The 13893-nt window shown below is 46.1% G+C and overlaps 1 protein-coding gene across 6 annotated transcripts in view; it reads left to right on the top strand.

Moving 5' to 3' along the window:
• Positions 1-13893, top strand: part of TBC1D15 (TBC1 domain family member 15) — a 607052-nt gene that overhangs the window by 556692 nt on the left and 36467 nt on the right. For all 6 annotated transcript variants that reach the window (XM_078678245.1, XM_078678222.1, XM_078678231.1 and 3 more), the window contains one exon: positions 2554-2640. In XM_078678245.1, the coding sequence (XP_078534371.1) occupies positions 2554-2640 (87 nt within the window). The remainder of the gene's footprint in view (positions 1-2553; positions 2641-13893) is intronic.

The following is a 13893-nucleotide window of genomic DNA, read 5'->3' as shown; positions in this document are numbered from 1 at the left end:
TCATTACTGTTAACAGATAATTGGAATTGTGGGTGTATTAGATGCTCCTATGGGTATAGCCTTCGAAGCCCCACAACCTTGCATTTTCCTTTTGCCCATAGTCGCAAATGGTGTTGTCGCAGCACAATGAAAGCTGTACATAATAATAGTCAAGCTTTAGTTCTGAAGACGACTTGACAACAAGATTACCCTAATATTTAAGCGATTCTTTTTGCCAAAGTTCCACTGTGGGCCAAATTAAAAGGGGGTAGCCAAGCCTACCTGCGAACGGGCGCAGATGGACCCGCCCTTTACCCGGGCAGTCCTGCATGCGTTCTGCACTGCAGGAGACCGTGGATGCTTATGGAACGTCAGCTGCCCAAGCCCCTCCTGTACGCGGGGTGTATGCTGGGGGATTGTGCCCCACCCTAGCAAGGCCTCCATAAGCAAGGATGCGGGCAGAACAGCAGGTGAACAGCAGTTCGGCGTGAGCCTGGGATGGCCTGCGTCCGTTTCGCTCACTGCGGGAGTCCATGGACGCTTATGAAGCATCAGCAGCCCACGCCCCTCCTGTACGCGGGGTGAATGCTTGGGGACCGAGTTCCACCCCAGAGGGCCTCTGTAAGCAAGGATGTGGGCAGGAACAGCAGGTCGGTGTGAGCCTGGGACAGCCCGCATTAGCGCGGGAGCTGCAGGAGTCCGTGGATGCTTATGAAGAGTCCGCAGCCCAGGCCCCTCTTGTACACGGATGCAATGCTGGGGGACCAGCAGCGCCTCTGTAACCTTGGATGCAGGCAGGAACAGCAAGCCGGTGTGAGTTTGGGACAGCCCGTTTCAATTCCTCATGCAAGTTTCTATTATTCTCAAAATGAAATTTGGTGAGACAAGTCTACAAAAAAGGCTTCCAAATCTCGGACTAATTTTATAGGTTAATTGTAGGTGGTGTGGAGTATTTCGCAACTTGCTCCAAGATCAAGCACTCCTGCCATGGTTCGGGAGCACCAATTTGCCCTAATGTATACTCCAGGTTTTCACCCAGTTAGCACAGGATTAGTTATGTATTTATTGAGTGAGGAGAAATAATGGTTAAATTCCACTTAGAAAGTTTCCAAGACTAGCTCATCCACATTTTAGACAAACTAGTAGTGAGTTAAACCAAGGAAGACCATGGCCTGATGAATGGAGATGATCTCCCCAAGAACTGTTAAGAGATTGCATTTTATTTCAAAGACCCTTCTGCCTAAAACAATCAATGGCATGTTTGTCTCTGTTGTAGTATAAGAAGGATCAGACAAGTAAAGATTTGGAAAATGTGTATGCTTTTTGCTCTAAACAGATAATTGTTCACAGGTAGTATAATTTCCAGGTTTGAGTTTTCCTCTCCGTAGACCTTCTCCCAACTCCCAGTGTCCTTGGAGCTCTTCTAATTGAGTTACCCTCTTAAGAAAACAAGACTATCTTTACTTGATGGGTAAGGGGCGTCTTTATATTTCCTGTCAACCGTCAGTTATGCCACCCGCTGGATACAATGCACCACTGCTTTCCCGCTTCCCATCACCTCTTCTGAGTATCAACATTATCTCACACTGAGAAAGGGGTTCACAACTCTTAATTGTTTTCCCACTTTGTTACCCTCTCTTGATACTCCCCACCTTAGCATGTTTCTTATGACCGTGTTACCAGGTGCTCTATAGTTATTCCAGTGCCCCCCTTGAGCCCTATTCATGTCAAATAAATAATGGATTACTTAGCTGAGGCCACTCTTCCTTCGTGAAACCTTGGCCGAGGGATATTGAGAACCCCTGTTTTTGTGATCATTGAGTATAGGTGCTATGAGTTTTGTATAACCAAACCTCTCTGTCTATCCACCGAGCTTGCTGGCCTTTGTCTCTTCTCTGCCCGCCCACCCCCCTCTTCCAGCTTCTCTTTGTCTTCTTTCCTTTCTGGGCCTCACCATCTTTCCTCCAGTCATCTCTGTCTCTCCTTGGTTCTGCTCTCTGCCTTCTACAAATCCCTACACGCCAGTTTCAGGGGATGAAGCCTTTTCCCATTTCCTTTCCCAGTAGGTCTTCAAAGTTCAAACCTGCATTTCTTTAACCACTAAGATGTGTGCATGATAAATGGTTAACCTCTTAGGTTTGATTAATAGACTCCCAGCTATAGTCCCACTGATGGTTTTGTTGATTAATTCATTCGGGACAAGTACATAATAATGATAGTCAGAGGACCCAATTGATTGGTTAATCAGGTAAGACCATTCCTTTAAAAGTAGCCACACACACGTTTAAATAAAGTAGTGCCTGCTGGAAATTCAGATGCATTCAAAAAAGTAATTAGTAAGTATGAAGAAGTGGTATGTTATATATAAAAAGCTCATGGAAGTAGCTGAAGATAAACCTCTTCTGAAGTTTGGTGGATAATAGCTATTGAAAGGCCTAATATGTTGAAATTGATCATGTTTTTTAATATTTTAAATTTTTATAAAGATTAACTTGTTGTTTTAATTGTATTGATTTTAAATGTAAATAATTACTCTCGCCTTACTTTTTCAATGTTTAATTTGTATCATTTTAGCACATTAACGAGCTATCCATGAAACTTGATGTTGATGATGTCCTATGTAAAGCAGAAGCAATTTGTTTGCAGGTGATGAAATGCAAGGTAAAGTGTGAACATGTTGAACTTTCTAGGAGTAAATATGAAGTGGGGATTTACAGCAGTGTGTACATTTTTTGCTCATGACTTCTGACAGAACACCAAGAGACATCACAACTGTCATCATATTTTTTGTGTCATCCTATAAGCCGAAGGGTCAAAAGCAAAGCTACAAAGATTCCCCCACAGCATCTCACAACCAACCTACCTCATTACTTTTAATTGTTCATGACACATTGTGAAGGTATCCACCTGAACCGACAAAAGAGAATCAAAAGTAAATAATCGGAGGACCCTGAAATCCCAGAGATCCCAATTGCCAAACACTGGACAGGGCTAGTCATAGGGACCTGGACTTTTCATTAGTCACAATCTCACATTCATTGTTTAACCATAGCTATTATGGTTATGCTTCAGCACTCAATATCACTCCTACATTCCAATCCTGCGCTTTCTGCACTCACCGTCCCTTCTGCATTTCAAACATGCGCTCCTATCAATTGAGCCACATTTAAACCCAAATAATTCTTTGCCGAGACATAATACATATTAGGACACGTTATGCAGTCAAAGCAATATCTGCTCAGAAAGTCCTATTCAATTACACCATAATATCCTTCCAAAATATCTGCAGTGAAAGTCATCCACTGACCATGTGAGGATAACTGGCCCAAACCTCTTAACATGTATAACAGGAAATATGGTTTACCCTACAGTCGAACCCTTTAGGGTTATAGTGTTCCAAATAAATGGAATACAGATATCAATAATATTTGGCTGCTCTGCATCCTTTCTTAATAAAATCATAGTCTCCCTAAAGGTCCTCCTTCATTAAGGGAATTCCTTCATTCTTTCATGTAGATACAATTGGCATAGACCAGTTTATCTCCAGAGAATCCTCATCCTTTCACAAAATCCACACCCAGAGCATGGCTGGTAAAGATCTTGTACCAAAGAGTTGGTTTGATAGAATGAACCACAGATAGGAACGGAATCAAAAAACGATTTAAACTGTAAACGTGTGAAATGTGGCCAATGCTTTATTTGGATTTCCTGAAATGAGCATACATTTGCATCCATAAGAAAAGAGACATCAGTTTCTTAGGAGTGAGCTCAAGATTAGTGAGTACATATCTTAATTTACAGCTCATAAGTAGTTGCAAGAGAACCATGGAATTTCTGAATGTTACTTCCCACCATGTATAACACAGCTCCTCAACTATTTTTAGCTGCCCCATGAAAACAATGGGTGGTTAAAATTTTAACAAAATCCTATTGTAGCTATGTTATGTCACAGCATATTCAAAAAGAAAGAATCCTCCATAACATCCTTAGCAGGTGGGATGCAAATTGATGCTGTATCTATTCCATATTGGTTGCTCAAAAATATTTCCGAAAGCTAGGTCTTACAAGTAACTTTTTTTTAGCAATAAGTATCCCTCGATTTTCCCAAATAAAGCAACCAATGTGAGATTTGACCTTCCTAAGGAATGGTACAGGAACATGTGTAGGCACATGCTGATATATAAGAACAGCAGTTGGGGAAAGCAGTATCTTAATGTGATTCACTCTCTATTCTAACTCCCCGGAGGAAGGGATTGGTTCCTAAACAAATGCTGCTGTATCTAACCCCAAACTTCTGGAAAATTACACTAATTCCTTATTCTCTTGTAGGGGATTTCTGTGTATAGTCATAATCATGTGAATAGTCCCGCCCGTGTGCGTGGACCCTGGAGCACTTCATTAGATATGTCTTCTTAAGTTGTCATCTAATGCCTTTCTTCAGGAAGGCCTGTATAGACACTTAAGAGATAAAAAGACAATAATGCAGCCCAACTATCTAGGCTACAATGGCCATTACTTCAGCTTGAAGTGAAAAAAGATAGCCCGTAAACTTTTAAATTTAGCAATTTTACTGAGTTTCAACACATAGAAAACTTCCCTTCACAAACCTCCTTTTTTCATGATAGAAATGAAAGGGTTGGACAGAGAAGTCTCCCATAGGCTGCCATTATGTGTCTGCAAATGGATCCCGTGCCTTTAAGAGTCTCCAGAGACCCCCGGTATCCATGAGGCACAGCCAGAGGCAGTTAATTTCAGTTCTTTTTTCCGGTTCCTGCAACAGGACCTTGGAGCATTGAGCTCTACAATTTACTTCAGTATTTGGATTTTTGCTGCTTTACTCAATGTCTTTGGCCTTTATCTACCGTCTGCTGTACTTTTTGGCAGAATGTCTACAGTTTTCTTGTAAAAATGCCTTCTCTGTTTGACTAGTGTCCTGACTGTGGTAGGAAGAAGGCCAAGTCTGATGCACACAGAGTCTGTATTCTGTGTCTGCCTGTCTCTCATGTCCCTGACACCTGCTCTATTTGCAAGACCTTTTCTAGGCACACTCTGCGTGACAGGGAGAAGATTCGGCTCCAAGGGTTGGAGCAGAGAAGACAGAAGGCAGCATCTACAGGCTCTGGGCAAGGAGAGGGTAAGTCCTCTACCAAAACCCATGCTTCGACCTCTGGGGGGGCTCCACAGTCGAAAAATGGCCGAAATACGGCGCCAGTCCTGATCAACGTCGCAGAAGACGAGGGCAGGTATGACGACTATATGCTCTCCCTCGACTCAGGGCTCTGGGTCGAAGCAACGTCGATGCTCCACATCGAGGAGAAGAACGGCAAGGTCTCAGACGAGACTGACATCACGGATGTCCCTGCTTTTATCGTCGACTCAAGACATCATCATCATCATCGATCGGAGTCACAAAGGCACCGGCGGTCATCGTCGATGCGTCATCGCCGTCGAAAAGAAGGTAGACGTCTACAAGAAGGTCGATGTCAAGGAGAAGGTTGAAGTCGTAGAGAAGGTCGACGTCGAGGAGTCATCATCTGCATTCAACGTCGAGGTACCATTCTGGGACTCGCTCTGTAGTAAGCCTGTCGATGTCAGGGAGTTCACAATCCAGAAAATGTCACCGTTCGCCGTTGAGCAGTAGATCGACGTCGAGGAGAAGGTCTGACGATGAGTCCAGGGCGCCTTCTTCGCAGCCAGCTCGAAAACGGAGGAGACGGGTCTCTTCTGCAGATTCGGAGTACAGTCGTAACTATTCACCATCAAGGACGCCTCCTGATCCTCGTCAACTGGTGTCCCGGCCAGCGACACCGCCTCCTACTCCTCCTACTCCTCCTCTGCTTCCTCTGCTTCCTCTACTTCAAGGTCATTCTCCACCTCCTCATCCTCTGCCTCGGCCTGGGCCCACAGCCCACGCGTTCTGCAGAGCCTTGAAGACCACGGTCACGGTCTCGGCCGAGACATCGTTCCCGTAGACAACGCCGGTCTTCCACGTGATCTCATCGCCATTGCTACGAGAGATCTCGCTCCCGGCATACCAGGGACACGTCTTCCACGAGTACGGGGAGGTAGTCGCCTACTCTAACGGACTCCCCTCCTCAAAGTGTATCTCCCGTTGATGATATCTCCATCTTTCAGGAGGTTCTGGTCAGAGGGGCGTCAAAGCTTAACATTCCCTTGTCTACCCCTGTGCCGTCGACGTCAGTTATATTTGAAACTCTACAGCAGAGACAAACATCTCTTCCATTGCTTCCGTTGGTGCCTGGTTTAGTGGAACCAGCTATGGAACTGTTCTTGACACCATCGTCTATAAAATCTGCGCCTTCCAGGCTACAGAAGAAATGTCGCCCACCTGATTCGGATCCTGCTTTCCTCTGACAGGACCCCCCCCCCGACTCGGTTATAGTGGTGGCGGCAAGGAAACGGCATGCTACGGCTCTGACTTCAACTGTACCAACTGATAAGGAAAGCCGTAAGCTGTATTTAGTGGGGAGAAAAGTTTGCAACACCACAACTACGCCTATGAAGGCGGCCAGTTCTACTGCCTTGCTGGGCCGATATGACCGATCCCTGTGAGAGTCGCTTCAGCAATTTGTGGACCTCCTGCCCTGGGACAAGCGGGTAGACTTTCAGGAGATAGTGAACGAGGGACTGATGGTTTCAAATCAAATCATCAGTGCTGCAGCGGATACTTCACTCCTGTCAGCCCACGGGTATTGCCATTGAGTTGCTCTCTGGAGACATTCCTGGTTTTGTCTTACCTCGCTAAAGCCGGAGGCGCAACAGCGCATTTTTAATCTACCATTCTCTGGCACGACTCTCCTTGGCTCCCATGCGGATGACGAGATGGTCCGCATGAAGTCTGAAATGGAGACTTTGAAGGCTGTAGGTCTGGAGAAAAGTAATGAACAGCGAAAAACCTTCCGCCTCTTTCAAAGGCGTTATTCCTCCCAGAGGTTCCAACGATCTCAAGGCCGTCAGTCCAGTCAACAACAGCAGTGTCAGCGGTCTTTTAAACCGTTTCAGAAATGCCAGTTGCGAGGACGGTCCAACCAGTAGTCTGCACAAGGCCCCTGCTGGTTCCAACCCCTGAAGGGTTCCTTCCCCCTCTTCTGTTACCCACTCCGGTGGGGCGAAGCATTCAAAATTATCTGGCAGAGTGGCAAAAAATAACTCTGGACAATTGGGTGCTGAATATTGTTCGTAGTGGATACTGGCTACGTTTCACAAGCCCTCCTCCGTTGATTCCTCCAACTCGCTCACGCTACATGCTACGCTAGTTACAGAGGGAGGCCAACATCCTCTTACAGAAAAGGGCAATAGAACCGGTTCCTCTTGCACAGAGAGGAACAGGACTGTATCCTCGGTTCTTTCTAGTCCGCTAGAAAGACAAGAACGAGTTAAGACACATCCTCGACTTTTGACAGGCAAACAAATGGGTTCACAGAGAAAAGTTTCGGATGTTGTCCTTGCATCAAATCTACCATCAACTTCATCAGGGAGACTGGCTATGCACAATAGATCTGCAAGATGCATATTTTTACATGTCCATAGCGAGGAAACATCGCAAGTTCCTGCGCTTCACCATAGGCAACAACCACTATCAATACTCCGTGCTTCCTTCGGCCTGAAGTCAGCGCCCCGGACATTTTCCAAATGCATGGCCGTATTGCTGCGCATCTTAAGGAAGAACACGGTGATCAAGGCAGCTACGTCTCAGGAAGCGCAACTTCATTTCAATCGGTCTTCCAATCTCCTCCTTAGTTTGGGCCTCCACATCAACCTCCCGAAGTCTGTCTCGACTCCTGTCCAATGTCTATAGTACCTGGGTGCCACCATCGATAAATGCACGGTAAACGTGGGACATTCGGAGGAAAGACGCTTATCGATCCTTCGAAAGGCTCAGGCTCTCATGACCATACCATCCCGACGGTGAGGAAAGTTTCTTCTCTAATGGGCTCCATGGCCTCCTGTATCTTCCTCACTCCAAATGCACGGCTCCATGTGAGGCCCCTGCAAGAATGTCTGGAGGATCAGTGGGACCAGAAACTGGGGGATTGGGAGGACAGGATTCAGCTGTCGCTGCAGGCTCTCCAGTCCATCCGATGGTGGTGTTTTCCCTGCAATATCTTCCGGGGGATTCCCTTCCACAAGGAGTTACCAACACAAACCATAGTGATGGATGCTTCTCTCCACAGCTAGGGTGGCCATTCCGACCACGTTCAGATTCAGGGCACGTGGTCCCTGAAAGAGGCCAAGTACCACATCAACTTCCTGGAACTTCAAGCAGTTCATTTGGCACTGAACGCCTTCCAGCTGTCGTTTTACACCAGTTCCCTGCTTGTCCACACGGACAATACAACCACAATGTTCTACCTCAACAAACAGAGGGGCTCGAGATCTCTAGCGTTATCTCGGGAAGCCCAGACAATCTGGAAATGCTATTGGCCAGGAACCTGACCATCACAGCAACTTACCTCCCAGGTGTTCAAAATGCTCAGGCAGACGCTCTCAGCAGACTAATTCAAGAAAATCATGAATGGGTCTTAAACGACAAAGTGGTGCGAGACATCTTCGGAGGATGGGGAACTCCAGAGGTCAATCTGTTCGCTACCGCAGAAAATAGCAAACATGCCGTGACTTCCAGGTTTTACCAACCAGGGACTCTGGGGAATGCACTGTGGATCAGTTGGCTTTCTCTACGCTTTTCCTCCAATTCCCCTGATCCCGACAGTACTGATCAAGCTCTCACAATCACGGGCCAAGATGATCCTCATTGCTCCGGAGTGGCCCGTCAGTGATGGTTCACAGACCTACTCCACCGGTCTCTCCTGCCACATCTGTCTTCCATGCTGGCCGGACCTTCTCACGAAGTTCGGCGGACAGATGGTGTACCCCAATCTCTCGTCGTTGAATTTGGTGGCATGGCTCCTGAGTTAGTACAGTACGGACATTTGAATCTCCCTCTGGACTGTATGGAGAAATTGAAGGATGCCAAAAGACCTTCTACACGCACGTCTTATGCATATAAATGGAAGAGATTTTGCATCTGGTGTGCGTCTAAGAATGTGGATCCTACCTCCTGCAAGGAAGATGCCATCCTTCCTTACTTGCTACACTTGGCTCCATCTGGCCTTCAGTTTCATTCGATTAAAGTTCACCTGGCAGCTTTAACTGCTTATAGGAAATGTCCTTAACAAACTTCATTTTTTTAAATCCCAGTCATCAGAGATTTTCTTGAAGGATTGAAAAAAGTGTTTCCTCCCATTAGGCGTCCTTCGCCTCCTTGGGAGCTCAATGTGGTTCTTTCTCAACTGATGAGTGAACCGTTTGAACCCATTCATAAGGCTTCCCTTCAGCATCTGTCTTGGAAGAAGGCTTTCCTTGTGGCCATAACCTCTGCCCGCAAGGTTAGCGAACTTCAGGCACTATGTTGTAAAGAGCCATATACAGTTTTTCATTCCTCTAAGGTAGTTATGAGGACTCAGCCTAAGTCCCTCCCGAAAGTAGTTTCAGAGTTTCATGTGAACCAAACTATTACATTGCCTACATTTTTCAGAATCCCTCTTCTGCTGCTGAGACGTGACTTCATTCCCTTGATGTCAGGAGGGCCTTGAAGTTCTATTTGGACAAGACTAAGGATATCCGTAGATCAGACCAGTTACTTGTAAACTATGGCTCGGTCCAGACTGGTCGAGCTAGCTCCAAACAATCTATGTCTAGGTGGACTGTTTCCTGTATTCAGCTGTGTTACCAGAAAGCCAACAAGACTCTTGTTAGTAAGCCTAGCGCGCACTCTACCAGAGGTAAAGCAGCTACAACGACTTTACTTCATAACGTACCTATTTCAGAAATCTGTACGGCTGCAACTTGGAAGTCAGTCCATACGTTTACTAAGCACTACTGCTTAGACACTGATGCTAGGGCAGATGCTCAGTTTGGGCAGGCTCACTTCGGAATCTATTTGCACAATAGTACGGTTATTCTCAGTTTCTTCCACCGCTGGGGAGTTGTATTGGGATGGGCTTGCTAGTCTATTCACTTGATTATGACTTTACACGGAAATCCCCTACAAGAGAAGGAGTAGTTTCTTACCTGTAACTCCACTTCTCTTGTAGGGGTATTTCCGTGATAGTCATAAGCAACCCGCCCGCCTCCCCGGTGGCAGAAGCATACATACCCAGGACTCAGCAGGCATTGCTTCTTTATGCCTTCCAAAAGAACTGAAAGTAAGTGCCTCTGGCTGTGCATCATGGTATACCGGGTATCTCTGGAGACTCTTAAAGGCACGGTATCCATTTGCAGACACATACTGGCAGCCTATGGGGGGCTTCTCTGTCCAACCCTTTCATCTCTATCATGAAAAAAGGAGTTTTGTGAAGGGGAGTTTTCTATGTTTTGAAACTCAGTAAAATTGCTAAATTTAAAAGTTAACTAGCTATCTTTTTTCACTTCAAGATGAAGTAATGGTCAGTGTAGCCTAGTTAGTTAGGCTGCATTATTGTCTTTTTTATGACTTAAGTGTCTATGCAGGCCTTCCTGAAGAAAGGCAGAAGATGACAACTTAAGAAGATATATCTAATGAAGTGCCCTGAGGTCCACGCACCTGGGCGTGACTTTTTACATGATTAGGACTATCACGGAAATACCCCTACAAGAGAACTGGAGTACCAGGTAAGAAACTACTGCTTATTCAAAGGTATAGTAAACCAGAAATACCCATCATTCAACGTTATCTTCCTAGATAAGTCTTTGAACTTACCTACATACCACCACATAACTTCAGTCTTTGTTTGTTTAATTATACCCTGATGTAAGAAATAGCGGTAAAAGTAAATTTTAATAAACAAAATGACACCAAAACAACAAAAATCTAATAAAGGGAACCAGAGAATTGAATTTTCATTTAAGTTTAAGGTTCAAAATAGCGCCGTAAAACATTAAGCACGAACCATGGTCACCTGGTTGCCATTGACCAGTACTTATACATTAGGCGCGAGTTAAGGCTGACCCCAATGAAGCACAATTCGGATACAGAAACTAGGTTCGGGCCGGTCAGAAGTTTTACATTTAGTCTTAGTCTCGAGTAGGCATTGGATGAGGTCCGGTTAAACTGGTTGAGTTTTGGCAGGAAAGCTTTGAGTGGGATAAATTTGAATTTCCTGCTCAAGGAAGGTCCCTTGTCAGTCAGATACTTTTGGCACCTTCGCCCGGTGAAGATATCTACATTTGGTTTTAGGCACTTCTTCAGAGCTCTGATTCTTCCAGCTTGACAAGGCTGTAGTCTAACAGGGCTTCTCGAGGACGTACACCTTTACTGTTGGGTCCTGCTGAATTGGATTTGTTGCTGCAGAAAAGCTTGGAGTGGGAGAAACCTGAATGTGCAACGCAGCAGCAGAGCACCTTTCTCCAATGGGCTTGGCAGTTTGGTCCCGGCCCTCAGGGGGTTTGTAGCCAAAACGTGTTTAAGTACCATGTTTCAGGAAATGTTAGGAGAAAACATTGACACAGCCAAGTGCCCCAGCACTTTGGGGATAGCACTTGGGAGTCCAGACTCAGTCTAGCAGAAGGCACCAGCAGGGTCCAGGCCAGGTCCGTTTGAACTGGTCAGTTGGTCATTGGCAGGAAATGCCTCTTGTAGCTTGTAGTGTAGTTGCAGCTTGAACAGTAGCATTGTGACCTGGAGTCCATTTCTTTGTCCTGGGTATAGGAGGGAGAGTAGGTCCAGGCTCCTGGCTTCAGACACCAGGTTCTTTCCTCTTCTGATAATCCACAGTTCCAGTAGGGCTTTGAGGATGGTATTGTGGGTACCACATTTATGCCTAGCACATACATGTGGGTGAATCCTAGCCCTTTCCTTAACCAATAGGGTGAACGTTCTCAGGGGTGACCCTACCCACTTTTTCAACACTCCCTGTGTGTCCTACAGCAAACAATCCCACTTTGTCACTCTCTGTCTAGATCCAAGATGGAAAAATGTTTCTACCCCTGTGCAAAGCATGTGTGCCCACCTCAGGGAAATGAGCAACCCCTCCTCTGTAGTCACCCTAAACCAGTTCTAGTGGCAGACTCTCTCCCACTGGGATTGGTGTTTGACTGTCTGCTCAAGTGTCCGCTTACATTTGCCCATGGCCTACTTAGTGTTGACCTACTAATATTTAAAAGGAAGGTTTTAAACTGTCAAACAGGGTTATTTTTACAGGGTGACTTTGCAGTTTAAAACTGCACAGCCAGGCTACAAATGGTTGACCAACAGTCTGGTTTGCACTACCACTATAGTGGATGGCGCAATGGGTGCTGCAGTTCACTAGTGACAATTCAATTAAAGACCCTGTGTACGCTTTGTACCATATACAAGGGACTGTAGGGAAGTTAAATATCCCTTTTTGGGGTATACCAATTTCATCATGTTGAAAGGGGGATCACAGGAACTTTGTCAGTAGTTAGCAGGAGTAAAGTTTACAGATTTCTACAGAAATCAAAAACAGTTAAGGAAAAAATCTGGTGGTACACTATGCAAAATATGGTCATTTCCTACTCTTGATATCATCTCAAGCTCACTCATCAAGAGAGAGAGAATTCCTGGCCGCCTTGTAATGTTCTACAAATCACATGTTCATAGCTTCACTTTCTGTGATACCGCAGCAACCTCGAAAAGTGGAACACCTATCTGCAGCCTCAGATTTTGAGCTAATGGCACTTAATGGATTGTGAAATGCAGGTGGAAAATAGGGCCGCCCTTTCGCATGGCTCCTAACATCCGCAAAGAGACAATAACAATGATTTAGCACATCCAAGTCATCATCATCATAAAAATTCATTCTAGTAATAAAAATGTCAATACAAGTATAACTATATATATATATATATATGTTCGAGGCATGTGGGCTGCTGAATTCATATCTATAGCATAGATCGCCGCCTAGTGTTGGGTCCGGATTATTGCACATTGTTGTCCTGGAAGAGTCTTCGAAGTATCACGAGATAGGTGGCTCCTCCCCTGGACTACAGTGCGCATGGGCGTCCACTCCATCCTCAGATTGTTTTTTTCCCGCCATTTTGTTCGGATGCCTATTCGATCTCTCCAGTTCGGAATCGTTATAAACTTTCCTTAAGGCCCGAAGGCCTTTTCCTATAGCGTCGGTATTGTCTTGCGTTCGGTGCCCAGCTCTGTTCCGGCTCAGTTCCCGAGTCGGACATCCAGAGGAGTCGCGTGGCTCTTCGGTGCTCGAGGCCCAGTCAACGCAACCAGACTTTCGACAACACATCATGGAATGGAGCCCGTTCAAGAGATGTCCCGTGTGCAACTCAAAGTATCCCCACATCGACGTCCACCCGGTGTGCAACAAGTGCCTGTCGCCGGATCACGATGAAGCCAACTGTATGGCTTGTTCCCGTTTTCGCTCCAAGAAGACGATTCGACTTCGGCGCGTGGCGCACCAGGAGGCCCAGCAGACGGCCCCGGCACCGTTGGACATTTTCGAGGGGGAAGAAGCAGACGAGCAAGAAGATCGAGAGCCGATTTCAACTCCACCGGAGGAGATCGACTACAACTACGACGCAGACGTCGAAGTGCTCGATACAGAAGAAGTCGTCGACGAGGTAGGAGACGACAATGAGGCCTATGGGCCATGGGAGATAGCTCAGGCGAAGAGCTATGCCCCGTTCGAACAATCACTAAGGCTCAGGTCGAGGGATCGCCACATGGCCTTACCCAAGATCTTACACCTGGATCCACGGCCTCACCTACGGGCCCGGCTACGGACACTTCGACGGAGCAGCCATTGGTCAAACCGAAACCGAAAGTGAAAGCTTCGGTGTCGACAAAAACTAAAGTGATTGAGACGCCGTCGAAACAGAAGACGTCTGTCGCTCTGGTCGCCTCCTCGTCTTCCGACATGTCGGGGCAGCCGAAGC

Source organism: Lissotriton helveticus, chromosome 1_1 (genome assembly GCF_964261635.1).
Source record: "Lissotriton helveticus chromosome 1_1, aLisHel1.1, whole genome shotgun sequence".
Classification (NCBI taxonomy): domain Eukaryota; kingdom Metazoa; phylum Chordata; class Amphibia; order Caudata; family Salamandridae; genus Lissotriton; species Lissotriton helveticus.
The sequence above is the reverse complement of the archived record's forward strand: the minus strand, read 5'-3'. Positions and strand labels throughout refer to the sequence as shown.